General features: G+C 33.5%; 2 protein-coding genes across 2 annotated transcripts; one reads left to right on the top strand and one right to left on the bottom strand.

The window, feature by feature from the left end:
- Nucleotides 1–875: 875 nt before the first annotated feature.
- Nucleotides 876–4,534, bottom strand: LOC142549591 (sugar transporter ERD6-like 6). Its single transcript, XM_075658619.1, has 18 exons — nucleotides 4,213–4,534; nucleotides 4,051–4,113; nucleotides 3,842–3,931; nucleotides 3,643–3,702; nucleotides 3,475–3,540; nucleotides 3,319–3,384; nucleotides 3,139–3,214; nucleotides 2,752–2,816; nucleotides 2,576–2,668; nucleotides 2,370–2,450; nucleotides 2,186–2,270; nucleotides 2,047–2,093; nucleotides 1,902–1,964; nucleotides 1,758–1,817; nucleotides 1,622–1,681; nucleotides 1,470–1,529; nucleotides 1,283–1,397; nucleotides 876–1,023 (listed from the first exon to the last, which is right to left on the bottom strand). Exons 1-18 carry the CDS (start codon nucleotides 4,405–4,407, stop codon nucleotides 911–913), a joined length of 1,458 nt encoding a protein of 485 aa, XP_075514734.1. The 5' UTR covers nucleotides 4,408–4,534; the 3' UTR covers nucleotides 876–910.
- Nucleotides 4,535–8,864: 4,330 nt separating this feature from the next.
- Nucleotides 8,865–10,391, top strand: LOC142549590 (alkylbase DNA glycosidase-like protein mag2). Its single transcript, XM_075658618.1, has one exon. The coding sequence runs from the start codon at nucleotides 9,053–9,055 to the stop codon at nucleotides 10,253–10,255; it is 1,203 nt and encodes a 400-aa protein (XP_075514733.1). The 5' UTR covers nucleotides 8,865–9,052; the 3' UTR covers nucleotides 10,256–10,391.
- Nucleotides 10,392–16,169: the final 5,778 nt, after the last annotated feature.

The raw sequence follows: 16,169 nt of genomic DNA, 5'->3' as shown, positions 1-16,169 counted from the left end.
CTCCTAACGATCTTATTTGTGATTTCAGGCTCAGGGTAATTTCAAAACTTGCGTCTGGACTAATAACACTTGCTGAAATCGGACCCTAAATTTCCCGTGAATATCAACAATTATAATATTTTAAATTATAAAACATCCAAAACCCCACCTTTTATCCAGCAAAAATAATTATTACATCTTAATAATGCCTATTTTGGGGTCTTGCGGACATATTAATTAATGAATTCTTGGCAGAAGTTACAATTTTTACGGAAATGCTATAATATACTATTTTTTAACAATGTATATTATTTCAAATATAAACTTTTATAGGATATAAAAAAGGTAAATAACCATATATTGATGATAATTAGAACTAATTAATCACATGAAAAATATCAAATATATAACTCGCTAAATGATGCTGGATATTGTAACAAATTGAAAGAAAGAATTCTGAAATTTTAGATAATATCTCTAATTTCAAAGAGAAATTATGAATTAGAGCAAATTTATAAAATACTCCACAAGTTGAGAATGGGAAAAAGAAAAGATCCTTGGAAGTTCGAATACAAACAAACTCACATAATAACATCAGTAATATGCTAACTCTCTTTATAGAACGATTTCTTCCTTTGTTACACCCCGTCTACATGCATACACAAGAAAAAGAACGTATTCAATTCGTCGTTTCATTTTTCAAAATCTACCACTCTACTAGAACATAATCTGGGGTTCAAATTCTTCATGGTTGGGGTGTTGGTGTGTGTTTGAACAACTAATAGTATGTCTAACGCACCCGGTTCCATCAAGTATGAACGGGTAGAAAAGAAAAGCCATTGATGTACATATACATCTCCCCGTGCAATGTAAAATTGGTGAGATAGCAAAATGACAGCAAATATTGTCTGAGATCAGATTGTGTACAGCATCATCTGAAGGACCATTGAATTTCTTCTAGAGTTTTCCCTTTGGTTTCTGGAACCCACAGAGCAATGAATGCTACGGTGAGAGCTGATATCAGTGCATAAATGGTGAAAGTCCCTGCAAAACATTCGTTCGCACACAATTATCAACTCCAAAGTTAATCAAATAGGTGATTTCATAAGAATTTTATACAGTTACAGGTATGCTATGTTAACATGTCAATTCTTTCAACTGAAGACCGAAAACTTTCTAATTTTTCAGAATGTGGCATACTGATGAGTTTTAGAGGCTAGAGCGATGAAAACTGCGCTAAAAAACTCATCCTACACGGGATTAAAATGGCTTATCAAAACACACAGAGAGGGCAAGAGAGAACCTCCACTGCTCCAAGTTAAGAGCAAGTTAGCTGTCAATGTTACAATCGTAGCTGACAACCAATTAGCCAGCGTTGCTACACTACCGGCCAGACTTTTAATGCTCACAGGAAGAATCTGAAACAATCAAAATTAGAATCCCACAAACATGGGGAAGAAACGTATCACTCATATAGTTATTCACTGTACCTCGGACATTATAACCCAAGGTATAGCTCCAAGTCCTACAGAGAAACCAACCACCAAAATCTGGAAAAAAAACCCATTTAGCTCATTTGTAAATTTTAATTTCTACCAGAAAATGTAATGAATTTACATATTGTCATATGTGTATGACATACCACGAGCCCAACTAGTGCTAAGACTTCCAACACGGAATGAGAATTTTCGGGTAAAATATCCTGCTTTCCATGAAAATAGTAACGGTTCTTAAATACTCATGATAAAGAAAATATAAATAATAAAAACCATACAAACCTTTAAAAAGAATGCAACTGCAACTAGGAGGCTACTTGCAGTCATTAGTGACGAGGATATCTGCCAATATATATTAGATAAATTTTTGCTTTCTATGCTCAAGTAATTAAAACATGTTTCAAGCAAAGGAGTGGAGAAACACACGAGAAGAAGAATTCGGCGACCAGCTTTGTCAACTAAAGTAGTTGCAATTCCAGTGACAATAACCTACATCAAGATGGCATTTCATTTATCATCCAACAAAACACAAATCAATTTTTTTCCAGGTCCATAATTTGATGATATTTACCTGAATGGTTCCAATACCAAATGTTGCAGCTTTGCCTGATGAAATTCCTGCTCAAAGTTAATAGTTAACTCCGATTAGAATTGATTAACATATTTGCTCACAAAGAAAACAACATAGGGTTTTATAGCTTGAACTGAACCTGCAGATATAAATATGCTACTTGAATAGAAAAGGACACCGTTTATACCACTGAGTTGCTGAAGCATTAGTAGTCCAATTCCCACCTGAGAACAAAGAAAACATGTTCTTGATTGAGGAAAGCATTACAAATAAAATCATTCATTGAGTAGTCAAACTTAAAATTTAACGTGATTGAAGTATACCATCAAAGGATACCAATAGCGTTTTCTTTTGAACTCCGAAAACTTGAGAGCAGTTCTCTTGCTTGATGAAGCCACGGATCTCTGAAGATAATAAGAGAGTACATAAACTTATCAACAAACAGTCTCTCGTATGAAATAAGTCAGCAAGATTAAAGAAAACCTCTAAGGTAACCTGATAGGATACAATTTGGGGTTAAAGTTGATACCTTGATCTCATTTACTTCAGCGGAGATATCTGTTTCAAATCCCCGTACAACTTGCAGAGAAGTTTCAAAATCTTCATTCATTCCCATTTTAGCCTAAAATTTTTAAGAATAGAAACAGGTCAAAAGAAATCAATCGAGTACATGATAAATGTAGTACTCGAGTTTAGATCTCATACCAACCAACGAGGAGACTCTGGTATAAAAAAGAGTCCAGGCATCAAGATCAAGCATGGTAGAGTTCCTGCAAGCAAGACTCATATCATCTATCACTTTACTGCATATTACATGAAATCCCACATGATTTTCTACAAGATCCATTAGCAAGAAAAAAAAATTTTTTGTTTGATCAATACAATAACAGAACAGATAGGGATATGGACAAGTGAAAGGATTTTATCGGACTAATGAAATAATCTAAATGATCATGTCCTTTTTAGGGTAATTTAGCAAATGCTGTGAAAATAATATATCAAAATAACAGTAAAAGAGTCAAGAATTAGGTACTAATGAGACTCTATTCGGTAAAAATTGCTAAAAGAAACCAGAAGTTTGTCTCAACTTACCAAAAACAGCGAGCATTCTCCACGGAAGAAAAAGCCCCAACAAATAAGCCAGCATTATTCCAATTGTTACTGAAAGCTACATTGCAAGTTATCAAAATAACTTCAAATTTTCATGAGCCTCGGAAACCAATAATTAGCTCTGGTAAACTGTTGAACTAGCAAAGTTATAACCAAGCGAACCTGGTTTACAGCTCCAAGACTTCCTCTCATATTTTGAGGCGCTATCTCGGCTATGTACACCGGCACCTATTAACATTTCAATGGCAGAAACACAACAATTTTCATCTTTTAAGCATTCAGAAGAAGGGGTTATCCTAACCATTCATTTAAACTTACCGTGTAAGAAATTATTCCGACGCCAAAGCCTGCCAATAACCTTCCCATAAACAGGAATGACGTATCCTGCACAAAAATCACATATTTCCCTTACATTTAACATTTTCATCAGAACACTAAACATCCATTAACATGCTTCTAGTCTAAAACTTTGAAAATTTAACTCACTTTCGCAAATGAAATAGAAAGCCAGCCGATAATATTGGGGATTGAAGCAATCATAAGTGACTGCATTTCAAGAAATTACAACAAAAAATATAAACGCATTTATTGAATATTGACAATGACAAATAAAATAAGAACACATGGACTCCAATTATCTAGAGCTATTCATATTTATAGCAAATAAACAAAACGATAATCATACCCCTTTTCTTCCCATATATTCTGCAATCTGGCCACTTGCTATTGCTCCTACCATTGCTCCAACATTTGCTAAAGAACCAAATATTGAAAACTTCCCCAACAAAAAAACACAGAGATATAAGAAATTTATCTTGTTTAGCACAAATTAAAACCCAATTGTCCCAAAAAAGCAAATTTGTTTTTTGTTTTTGTTTTTAAATGATAGGCTACCTCAGAAATGGTGAGGCCAAGATCTTTAATGATGTCGGTTTGAGTTGGATTAGAGTATCCGCACTGAAACATTAAAAAAAAATAAAGAAACGTAGAAAACATAATTAACGAAGAAACTTGCACAAAAAATTTCTGTTCCAGAAAATCATATGATTCACGCACTGTAAAACCGAATTGAATCGGGCCGAGTGCAACGATGGAAACACAGAGAAAGATGGAGATGGACTCGCGTATAATCTGAAGAGACGACCCCATGATGCTGGACTGCCGGGAGCCCATTCCTGCCATGCGGTACCAGCTCCCCGTATGCAACAAAGGCTTTCGTAGCCCATCCTCGGCGGCGATTTCTGAACTCATGCTCAGTAATATGTGATCAACACAGATGATCACTACGCTTTGATCTTCCACTTTTGGTATGACTGTTACGCTGAGAATTCCCTTCGAAATGCCTCGATGAAATGATACAATTTTCGGGTTTTTTTTTCCTGGATGAGAAAATGGAAAGAAGCTGGAAATGCGAAGTATTTGCGGTGATGTTAGTTGGAAATGGTGGGGCAGAATTGATCTACGGAGACGGAGAAGACGAGCTGAGGTGGAGCAGCTCAAATAAAGAAGTCGAGCTCGAACGATTTGAATTTTCCATCAAATATTTTGTAAATTGCTATTTTTATTTTGAGTAGTCTCCGGTCTCACGAATTTAATTTTTATATCTAAGAAGGATCAACCATACTAATATTTATAATAAAAAATAATACTCTTAGCATAAAAAATAATACATATTCACGAATGACCCAAATAAGATATCATGTCTCACAAAATACGACCCGTGAGACATACAAGTTTTTGTCTTTTATTTTTCGGTCGGTATTATTATTATTTTTTCAAATATTTACTAAATTACTATTTTTATTTTTTTTAATTCTAAACATAACTAACGGATCGTGATAAATGCGATGTTTGCGTCCTATAAAAAAAAAAAGTGTTATGTGTTATTGCAACAAAAAAAAAAGTAGTTTTTATTTTGAATTTTAACATAAAAATTATTAAAATTTGAAATTGAAATGATAGGACAACAAATAAAATGGTAAGAAAAATAATAAAATCATATATGTATATAATGTGGTTAAAGAATGTTTTGAAATTATAAAACAATTTCATCGATATCAAAGTTAGTTAGTATGATAGTTTAATTTTAACAAATGGTATTAGATAAATCAAAAAAGGTATTTTTTAGATTATATGAAATAAAGCTTTGGCTTGTATTCGAGATGGATTGATCCATTTCATGTGAAATAGATCAAGTTTATTGTGAGCACTATTGTACTTTGTCAAATGGAGGTGAAGGTGAATCTGTTGGCGACCTTGGGGCTAGTTACAGCAGCCACGGTGGTGCGAAAGGCAACCTGAGAGCGCGAGGTAATGTCTACGATGCGTGAGACCAGAAATAGCTCAGTTGCAGATGGATATGTTCATGTTAGTTGGGTTGCATGTGTGTTTTTCCTCCTAATGCTCATGGTTTTGTTGTTCAAGTGAGGTTGTTGTTTCTGTTGTTTCTTGTAAACTAATGGGTTATGTTGTTTCAAGTGAAGCTAATGAGTTGCTTGTGGTTGGTGTTTCTGTTGTTTTTTGTAAATATTTTAGGCAGATGATATTTTGTTATAATGGATATGTAGTTTCAGCCATATTTTGTGTTTATGAATGAACATGTTTTATTATGTTAATGAATATTTTGTAAATTTTATTGAGGAAAATTGAAGTTGTTAATGAGAATTCTACAAATAAAATTATAATCAACGAAATTACATAGATTTTGTAAATGACTTTATAAATGGTACCGACACTTACGGAAAATTTAGTGTCCAATTCCAGCAAGTGTTACTAGTCCAAACGCAGTTTTCGAGATTGCCCTGAGTCCTGAAATCACGAATAAGATCGTTAGAAGTGGCCATGAGGGTGTCACAGCGTAGCCCATCCGGCTCTCAAGTCAGAGACTAAGGATATAAGGAGGGCCAGCTAAGGGTGCTGTTGAAAAATAATATATTGAATGAATGAATTACACTCTCAAGCCTGATATTTATAGAGAAATACATGGGTCTGTCATGGGACTGCCTTCCATTTGGGCTAGAAATGAGCCAGAAATAGTGGGCACATCCATGAGTTATCAGGTACCAAAGATAATAATAATTGAACTTGCAATCCATTGAGAAAAATGCACTGTCTCATCCCATTACACTTTCATTCACAAAATACTAAACACTACCAACAAAACAAGACTAAAAAATATAATCATAAGCATCACCAACATACTGCTTAATATCATACTGCCTAAGCATCATATATTGTAATACCATAAACATGAATATGATACATTGAATAATGAAAACCAAAAGATTCACTAACAAGCATCACCAAACAAGTTAATTGAGTGCTGAAATGACTTGACTTCACAAATGCATTAGCTCTTGCACTAAAACTTGCATTAGTTCCTTGAGTTAAACCATGAATAGTAGCTGTTGCACTGGCTCTAAAGCTTCCATATCCAATTGCACTTGCACTTGCACTTGCTCGAGTTCTTGCACCTGCACTGCCACTGGATTAGGTAGTTGCTCAAGCATAATGGCCCATCTGTACCCTTCTTGCAACATGATCCATGTCCTACCAAGAATAAAATGATTATTTGTTTATGGACAGCATGAAACATACATGTACAAAAAGTTCACTTACCATAGATGTATATTTGATGCTCCAGCCGATGCTAATTGAGGAAATCTCTTATCTTGTTGTGCTCCCTGCAAATACTACATAAATTTTGTGCATGAATACATGATAAAATTAAATTTGACAATTACCTTCGACTGTGGCTATGTCGCTGCAGTTGGTGTAGTCCTCTTTAGTGCCTGTTTTGGTGGCCTCCTTGGTGCCTGTTGTGTATTCTCACCTCCTTGTCCATCAGCCACCTGACATTGAAAGTTTTGTTACATATCAATTAACAAAGAACAACCGGTAGGAGCAAGGGTAAACTTTGGATTGATTGTTACCTTGTACAAACTGGATTTGGAAGAATTGAATTTTTACATGTTACTATATTGTTGTCAAGTTCCAATCACTTTGTACATGTATGTATCAGTGATCAGTCCTTTTTCTTGTAGAGATGCTGTGCTAATGCCTTCATTTGCTTCTGTCCTCTCAATCTTTGAAGAATCATCGAACTCAGTAGAATCATTAATCTCTTTCTCAAACATTTCACAGTAACAATTTCCAACAAATTCAGGACCACAAAAATTTCAGCATTGTCAGGACATAGACATTTTCAGGAAAATCGGGACAGACATTTTCAGTAGGCAAAGGATCATCTTCAAATAAAATGGGACCAGAGAACAACAAGCTGTCTCAAGAACATGGCATATTCAGGTTCTTCAACAAGAGAAACATGTTCGTGAACAGGGGCAGATTCAGGTTCTTCACGCGGATTAGTCTCAACAGGGGGAGTTTCTTTTGTATATTCAATATAGACTATCGGACCAGAAGATAAAAAACTCCTCAGTATCGAGAACGTTTCCATTTGGGTCCAAAACCATATCAAGGAGTGACATATTCTCCTCAATCCATATAGTTAGTAATTCTCAGTCTCTGTAATTTTCATACATCTCTGCTACGTCCTGATCTTCTTTAATATATATTAGACCATGTTCTATTATTATACCAGGAATCTTATAATAAAATTGAACATTCGCCCGATTACCACGATTGAGACCATAAAGAGCATATAAATATGACATATTAAACCTGTCAAAGTTCACTTTCTTGAACTCATGTTTAACCTTCCCCAACATACACAATTTTTGGATGTTTATATTCAAATTCTACCTCGCATCTTCCACCATACCACACAAAAAAACGATAAAAAATATACATTGCTTGATCCACTATTTCGCGATTTCTCCAACAAAAATCTCAACCTCTACAATTAAGGTTATGTGTGCAGAAGTTTTGAAATCATAAGGACATATTAGCCTATTTATTTTACATAGAGAGTTTTAGACAATTAGAATTTTCACATGGCTTTTTTTAAATAAATTATCTCGAAGTTACTTATTTAGATGCTATTCACGAGTTTTTTTTTTAAAATTATTTTTTTAAAAAAATTATCACAAAAATAAGATGGACAACAAAACTTCACATCAATTGTAACGGACGTTGTTAATTATTATTATTATTATTATTATTATTATTATTATTATTATTATTATTTTGTTTTTTAGAACTTGAACATATATCTTATTCAATAAAATAGAACTTGACATGACATACCAAAAATAAAGTCGAATATCAAATTCGATAATTTGAAATAGATTACTTGAAATGGTGAATCGGTCAACCAATTTTTTTCAAAAAGAAAAAAATTTCTTTATTTTTAAAATATTTTGTATTTTATTTTTCATAAAAAAACATATAATATTTGTATTGTTTTTAAAAAATTATTTATTTAAATATGTTTTAGTTTAGTTTTCGAAAAAAAAAATGTTTATGCGTATCAGTCTACTTATTTTTACTATTAATATGATTAAAAAAAATTAAAATGATAGATGGATTTGCAAATTTTTAAAAATATGTTATTTATTTAAATATAAGTTTGTTTAAATTTTTATAATATATATTGTATATAAAAAAATATTTATTACAATTATAAATCTTAAAAATATTTAAAACTATATTTTATTTGAAAAAAAATAGAATGAAAAATGACCACAACCCAAGGGATATATTCGGCAACACATGCCCATTGACTCGAATTTTTCCATGGCCTCTGAGCTTTATATGACGTTTCATTACCCAAACAGCCCCACGAAATTACCACTCTCTCCCAATTCCCACCTCTGCCCACAAATACTTAATATCCGCCTCCGTCGTCGTCGTCGTCGCCGCAGCCACCGTCGGCCCTCTATTCGAATCTGCCAGTACTCGCCGGGGTTAATTTTTTCTCCGTCGCCGTTGCGTTCACATGGCGGAACAGAAGATATCGCAAATCAAAGTCCTGTCCAACCCCAAACCTGAATTCCAATCCCAAACCCCTGGAACTCAGCGACGCTGTATTTATCAGCCAATGTACGTAACACCAGTTGACCCCAATTCTCAAAGTCCTCGTCCTCCGCCTCAATCCAGCTCTGCATCTGAATCTCCACATTCCTCTCCCGTTCAAATCTCTCATAATTCTCAAAACCCTTCCAAAATTCCAATCCGACCCCCCAAAATCCGTAAACTTTCCGCATCTGCCACCGTGGGCACCCCCGCGGAAGACAAGCCGTCGCCACCTCAGACCACTGGGGAAGATTCTTCCGGTAGCTCCTCTGCAGCCATCTCAACAACGACCACCACACCTAATAATGTTAAAAACAGGCGGCGGAGCGCCTCCCAAGCTTACAGGGCTCTGCCACAGATAATCAAACCCTTATCTACCGATGGAGAAATTGAATTAGGCCTCCGCCACCTCCGTGTGGCAGACCCCCTGCTTGGGCCCCTTATTGAAATCCACCAGCCGCCGCAGTTCGAGTTCCACCACCCCCCATTCCTCGCCCTCACGAAGAGCATCCTATATCAGCAGCTTGCTTATAAAGCTGGAACCTCGATATATACGCGGTTCGTCTCCCTGTGTGGTGGTGAGGATAACGTTTTCCCTGATTCTGTACTTGCACTTTCTTCCCAACAGCTGAAGCAAATTGGGGTGTCCATCCGGAAGGCCAGTTATTTATATGACCTTGCAAACAAGTATAAATCAGGGATTTTGTCTGATGAGACAATTGTGAAAATGGATGATAGGTCTTTGTTCACGATGCTCTCAATGGTGAAGGGAATAGGTTCATGGTCAGTTCATATGTTCATGATTTTCTCACTGCACAGGCCTGATGTTTTACCCGTGAGTGACTTAGGTGTTAGGAAAGGGGTGCAATTACTGTATGGTTTGGATGAGTTACCAAGGCCTTCCAGGATAGAACAATTGTGTGAGAAGTGGAGGCCTTATAGGTCGATTGGGGCGTGGTACATGTGGAGGATTGTGGATGGGAAAGGAGCCCCAACTGCTGCTTCAGCAGTGTTTTTAGAGGGGAATGTTGTGCAGCCGCTGCAACTAATTGGGCTGCCGCATGATGGGCATCAGCATCAGCTGCAGTATGTCGAACCGCATAATGGCATTGGAAATCTTGGGTAGGATCTTGGAAATAGTTGGACTATTTAAATTTACGCATTGTTGCATGAAGTATGTTTCCATGCTTCAGAAGGCTAGTAACTGTAGATTTTGTTTTTATTGCGTGTTATGCCTAATAATATTTGGTAAAGTTTAGCTAGATTGCAATGATTATTTGATTTCTCAACTTCGTTTAACTAGTTTTCAACCTTAGCCGGAGATGGCTTAAGTAAGGTACGGTTAGACCATCCATGAGTGTGCTTGTGTATTTTCAGATAAATAGCATAAGGTGCCTGGTAAGGAAGGGTGCCTGCAATAGATATCCATAAGCTAGAAATCCGGATGCGTCTGAACAGATGTGTTTAATAACTAATTGTCACTTATTCCAAATTGATAGATAAATGAATAAATCTGCTTCCGATTAGGTGGACCAATAAGTGAGATACTTATTTGGAGTGGTAGACCGAGGCTAGAGAAGTACCGTGGAGTTACAAGGAGGACCAATAGTGTTCTTCATGTATTTATCTTTCATTTGCTGCATACCAGTTCGACCACAAAGGAATAATCAAGGACAATAAAGTTGTTTTCCTGTTTTCCTCTTACATATGGCTGAAAAGAATCTGATGATTGGCGTTAATAACATATCAAGGGGCTGGTTGCTAATAATGCCTTCTCCTTCGATTTGTGCTCCATGGAACATTTTAACTTGCATTGTTCTTCAAAAATGAGTGATCAGTATTGCTTTGTACAGATTTACTCTCGTAAATCTCTTTTAACCACTTTTCTACAAACTCAATATCAAAGTTCAGCATTTACTGGCCAGTTTCTTAAATACATGCTTAAAGTGAAATATCTATCTTAGTCCTCAGATATTAGTCAATATCTGAGAGCATGAGGACATGAAATATTCATAACATAGATTGAACTCTGATGAACGAATCATATTACTATCTATTTCAATTCCTGCTTTTATTATCAACCATCATCTGCTGATAGAGTCGATAAATAAATGATTTTGTGGAAGTGTCATTGTGCCAAGTGAGTTTGTTAAATGTTTATAGCTAAGGAATGCATTGAGGAAATAGATAGCTCTGATCGAGTTGAAGTATCGTGTAAAGTTCAAAAGATACGTCTGATTATATTGGTTGTTGCTGAAGGTAGCTGTTTAGTGAGAGCTGTTATACTATCTTTTTAGATGGTGTCATATTCATTTTAGTGTGAAGAGCATGAGCTAATGTTGTCTCATAGTAAGTAGTATGTACTTTGGGATTACAGACAAATGTTTCATATAAACAATAAATCGATTCTTGGAGAACATATATTTGTTTTTCTATTATCGGGTTTGTGTATGAATCTTACCCATCTTAGACCTGGTATCGGATGCTTGGAACCAACCTAAGCATCGAACTCATTCTTTTCATTGAAATAAAGTGTGCCTAGACTATATAAAATCTAGAACTGCACTACTTCTATAATTTGAGCTACTCGAATTTTCTTGCGTAAGTTTGCGTGGCTTTTTTACTAGTCGAAGTAGACACGTGAAAGCTTTTACTCCACAATTCAGATATTCTATTAATCCTGCTCAAAGAGCTCCTGATATTACTAAAAAGGTAGCTCCTGCGCTGTGTATTTTAACTTATAACTCCTAGCTTTTGTGCTTGGGGGTAACAAGTGCTTTTGGGTATGATACAAACTGAGTTTTTCCCATGGCTTTGCTAGAACTTAATGAATACTTCTTTCTTTTTCATCATGAAATAACGACCGAACAGTGTCATATTCATGTTGTTCCCATGACATGTACAGCATTCGCAGACGACCTTTTCAATTTTTATGATTATGATGAACAGTTGCTGAAAGACTCGGATTTGTCCAACTTCTTGGTCATCTTTAATGATCCCAACTCTCGTGCTTTAATTTAGTTTTTTGAAACTGGGAAATTGATTTCGGCATTAAGATATAAGATCAAGTTTAAACCAGAGGGACATATACTCGTACTATATTCACGACGCTACTTGTAGGCTAAGCCCAGCTAGGGCTGCACATGGTGCCAAGTTGAGCTCGAGTTTTGGTTTGTGTGTGTATTTATGATAATGTGATTTTAATTTGTTGTCAAATACATTATTACTAGAATTAAGTCAAAATAATTATTTAGGTAACTAATACAATATTAAATAATTTGTTATTCAATGAATATTCGTGCATGACACATTATGCTCCATTTCTAGTTGAGTTTTGATCGAACCGCTTCCAAGATATTCACTATTGACATAAGAGTAGGTCTCTTGTGAGATGGTTTCACCAATTTTTATCTGTGAGACGGATCAATCCTACCGATATTCACAATAAAAAGTAATACTCTTAGCATAAAAAATAATATTTTTTCATGGATGACCTAAATAAGATATATGTCTCATAAAATACGACCCGTGAGATCGTCTTACACAAATTTTTGTCTTTGACATAAATTGCTACTTTCCTTCCTCGTGTTGCTGTAATTTGCTGAGAAATTTTGAATTGTCAAATGAAAATCAAATGTTCTTTCTCAAATTAAGGTAAACATGCGAGAAATCTAATACTCCACCGTGTTGTGCGTATTAGGTTTGAAGAAAATGACAACGTTTTTAATAGTTTTGGATACATAATGGAAAGTCGATTATTACTCAGCAGTTAGTATTTTAACCATTTATAAATTAATCTAATCATATAGATAGATACATGTTTGACTTTAAATAGGGATTGTTTAAATGATTTGTTTTTAAAGAATTGTTTGAAGCTGTGTTTCGACGGATAAAATTGATGCATATGGAAGGATTTGATTTAAATAAATATTTCAAGTTTGGATTTCAAAATGAGCCAAAAACTTGTGTGATACGATCTCAGGGGTCATATTTTGTGAGACGGATATCTTATTTGGGTCATCCATGAAAAATTATTACTTTTTATGTTAAGAGTATTACTTTTTATTATGAATATCGGTAGGGTTGACCCGTCTCACAGATAAAAATTCGTGAGACCGTCTCTCAAGAGACTTACTCTTCAAATGATCAACATATTTAAGATAATCGCAAATAGTCGTAAAAATGTTTAAAGTTAATAAATCATCTAAAGTTGTGTTCCGATTGATTGCTTTGAAATATATCTATTCGTGTCAAATTCTTTCGCTTGTTCAGATGAACAAAATCGAAGTGAAATTTATATTCATTTTATCTCAAGTTAAACAAGTTCCATATTGACAATTAATTCTCCAAATCAAACTCTTCCCCCTGAGTCCAATATAGCCCACGACCTAGACCAAATTTATCAAAAACGTACAGTTGCACAAATTTGAATTTTATTATTTTAAATTCATCCCCACACGTAACACAAAGCGATTTTTTATTTATTTTTTTGAAATAGTAAAACAAGCTATTTCAATGTTTAAAGAGTAGGGTCTCTTTTGAGATGTCTCACGAATATTTATCTGTGAGATATGTCAACTCTACCAATATTCATAATAAAAGTAATACTTTTTCATGAATGATCCAAATAATATATCCGTTAAAATACGACTCATGAGATCGTCTCACACAATTTTTTGTCATATTTAAAAACATTAACGTTGTTTCGACAAAAAAATAATAATAGAAAAAGCGACCCAAAAAATTTAGGCTACGGCTGGCTTTTGACCACGTGTATTAATCATATTATGCTAATCATGATGTTCAATTATATATATCATATTTCTTTTAATTTAATAATTTCCATTTAAATTTATATATATAAATATATTAATCAAACATTATGGTTGGAATTTGTGCCATCAATCACAAAATGTGGGGGACACCATATTTGATTAATAATTTGAAGGGAGTAAACCCTAATCTTGTCTCCATCTCATGCGCTCAAATTCAAATTTTTGCAAGTTGCAACATAGTTGGTAAATTTATTTATTATTTTTTTAGAAAAAAAATACAAAATTAAAGGTTTCGAAATTAAAATTTTTCAATTTTTAAGAGTAGTCAATATTAAATACTAGTATTTATACTATATTTTTGCATACGTTATAAATGTAACATAATGGATATGACATAAATGTATGTATTTTAATACATATTTTTATTTTTAACATATAAATTATATTGAGAACAATGTTTATGAAGGATTGATTACTTTAAATAATATTAAAAAAAGTTATTATATGTTTTAAAAATATATATGAGATGGAGATTAAAAATAATAGAAGGTATTTTGGGCAAAGTGAAAGAGTTTCACCATCCATTTCACCGTTCATACCATAATTACTCTCTCTCTTAAATATTAACTACTGGCTTTAGCACACATATACAATAATAAATAATTGCCAATAGTTTTTGTGAAAATTTTAGATATTATATTAAAATTTAAAACTATAAAAATAATTTTGTATAACAATTTTTCATGTTATCAATTATATGATCAATTTAAATTTAAAAATATTGATTCAAAATTATAGATAAAATAAAAAAATATTTTATTAAAATTTAATTTAATAGATATTGTTGAGATACACATTTATTAAAATAAGTTTTTATTAAATAAAATGATATTTTTTATACTTTGATAATAAGAGTATGTTTTGTTACATTATGACACAACAATTAGTATTATATATCTCTCAACTTTAATAATAAAATTTTATTTATATATATATATAATAGTGTATATATAATTGCACCAGACCCTATGAAAATTCTTAAAGCATAAAAACTTGAAAAATATTACTAAGCTATTATGTCCGTTATTCTTAAAAATCAAGTATGCAATTCGCGTTAAAAAAGTTTAAGCACCGATAAATTAATTCGAGTTCGGTTTAATTTTTGAAATATTGAATACCGATAAATTAATTCGAGTTCGATTTTCAAATTAAGCGGAATATACTCAAAATAATTATTCGTAAAAACTGATTAAATATTTTGGTAAAATATTTAAAAGATATGCAAGTTGAATGTACAAACAGTTTTGTTAAAATATTTTACTAAACACTTGGTATGCAATATTTTAGCTTTTGAAATACACATAAATACTTCAACAATGTATCTTGAAAACAGTGGCAAGTAAATGAAATAAATAAATAAATAGGCAAGAATTTCTTTATAGATGTTTGAAAATTAACAACTTTTACGTTACGCCTTCTTTCCTCTTAGATGGATCCACTAGAATATTTTGATTTATATAACTCCTTACACAAATCCATTTCGACTAAGGACGTATCTATTGTCTAATCGAAACTCTTAGCACACTCTCGATTGTAGGCTGCAATTCATAATGTTTAACGTCTCTTATGCTAATACTACAAACACAATCTTTAATGTATTTGTGTGAAAAATCACTTAACTATAAACTTTGAAGCTCAATCCTCATGTATATATATGAGTGATTGCGTGTGAGGATTTTTACGGTATATGTATATCTCAAATGTATCATCACACTTGGATATGCTCTCATTCTAGCTAATTTCTTCATGTAAACTACTCATGCTTTGAATCCATTTTCAAAGCTAGTATTTGATCTTCAAGATGTATTTATAGGCTCAAATAAGTGATATATATGTTAGACACAAAAATATATCTATTTGGAAAGTTTATGTACAGTTTCTAATATTGAAAAGGTCATTTCCGTCTTGTTGGCCACTTTTCCCAAGCCTAACTTTTTTTGAGATCCACTGTCAGTTGGGCTCGTCAGCTAGACTGTCACTCAATTGGGCTCGTCAGCTAGATTGAACCGAGGTGACGAGGTCTCCTGAAATCAGCATCGTTGATTTCAGCCTTTGTAAAACTAGTAGTTTCATCGTCATTTATTAGGATATTAAACCTCGATCAGACTTTTACTTGTGAAGATTTATAGATCGCTGTCTTAGTTTCTTAACTCATACTGAATTGTTTTTTTTGTATAATCGAGCTGATTAGACTGACCAAAATAT

The sequence above is a fragment of the Primulina tabacum genome, chromosome 6 (genome assembly GCF_025594145.1).
Source record: "Primulina tabacum isolate GXHZ01 chromosome 6, ASM2559414v2, whole genome shotgun sequence".
Classification (NCBI taxonomy): Eukaryota; Viridiplantae; Streptophyta; class Magnoliopsida; order Lamiales; family Gesneriaceae; genus Primulina; species Primulina tabacum.
This window is presented reverse-complemented; position numbering and strand designations above follow the sequence as displayed.

Excerpts from the sequence above, each read along its gene's own strand:
- LOC142549591 (XM_075658619.1), bottom strand. The coding sequence starts at position 4,407 with ATGAGTTCAGAAATCGCCGCCGAGGATGGGCTACGAAAGCCTTTGTTG. Across the intron at positions 3,541-3,642 it reads TTTCTATTTCATTTGCGAAA|GATACGTCATTCCTGTTTAT; the intron begins GTGAGTTAAATT and ends ATTTTTGTGCAG. Across the intron at positions 1,530-1,621 it reads TAGCACTAGTTGGGCTCGTG|ATTTTGGTGGTTGGTTTCTC; the intron begins GTATGTCATACA and ends TTTTTTTTCCAG.
- LOC142549590 (XM_075658618.1), top strand. The coding sequence starts at position 9,053 with ATGGCGGAACAGAAGATATCGCAAATCAAAGTCCTGTCCAACCCCAAA.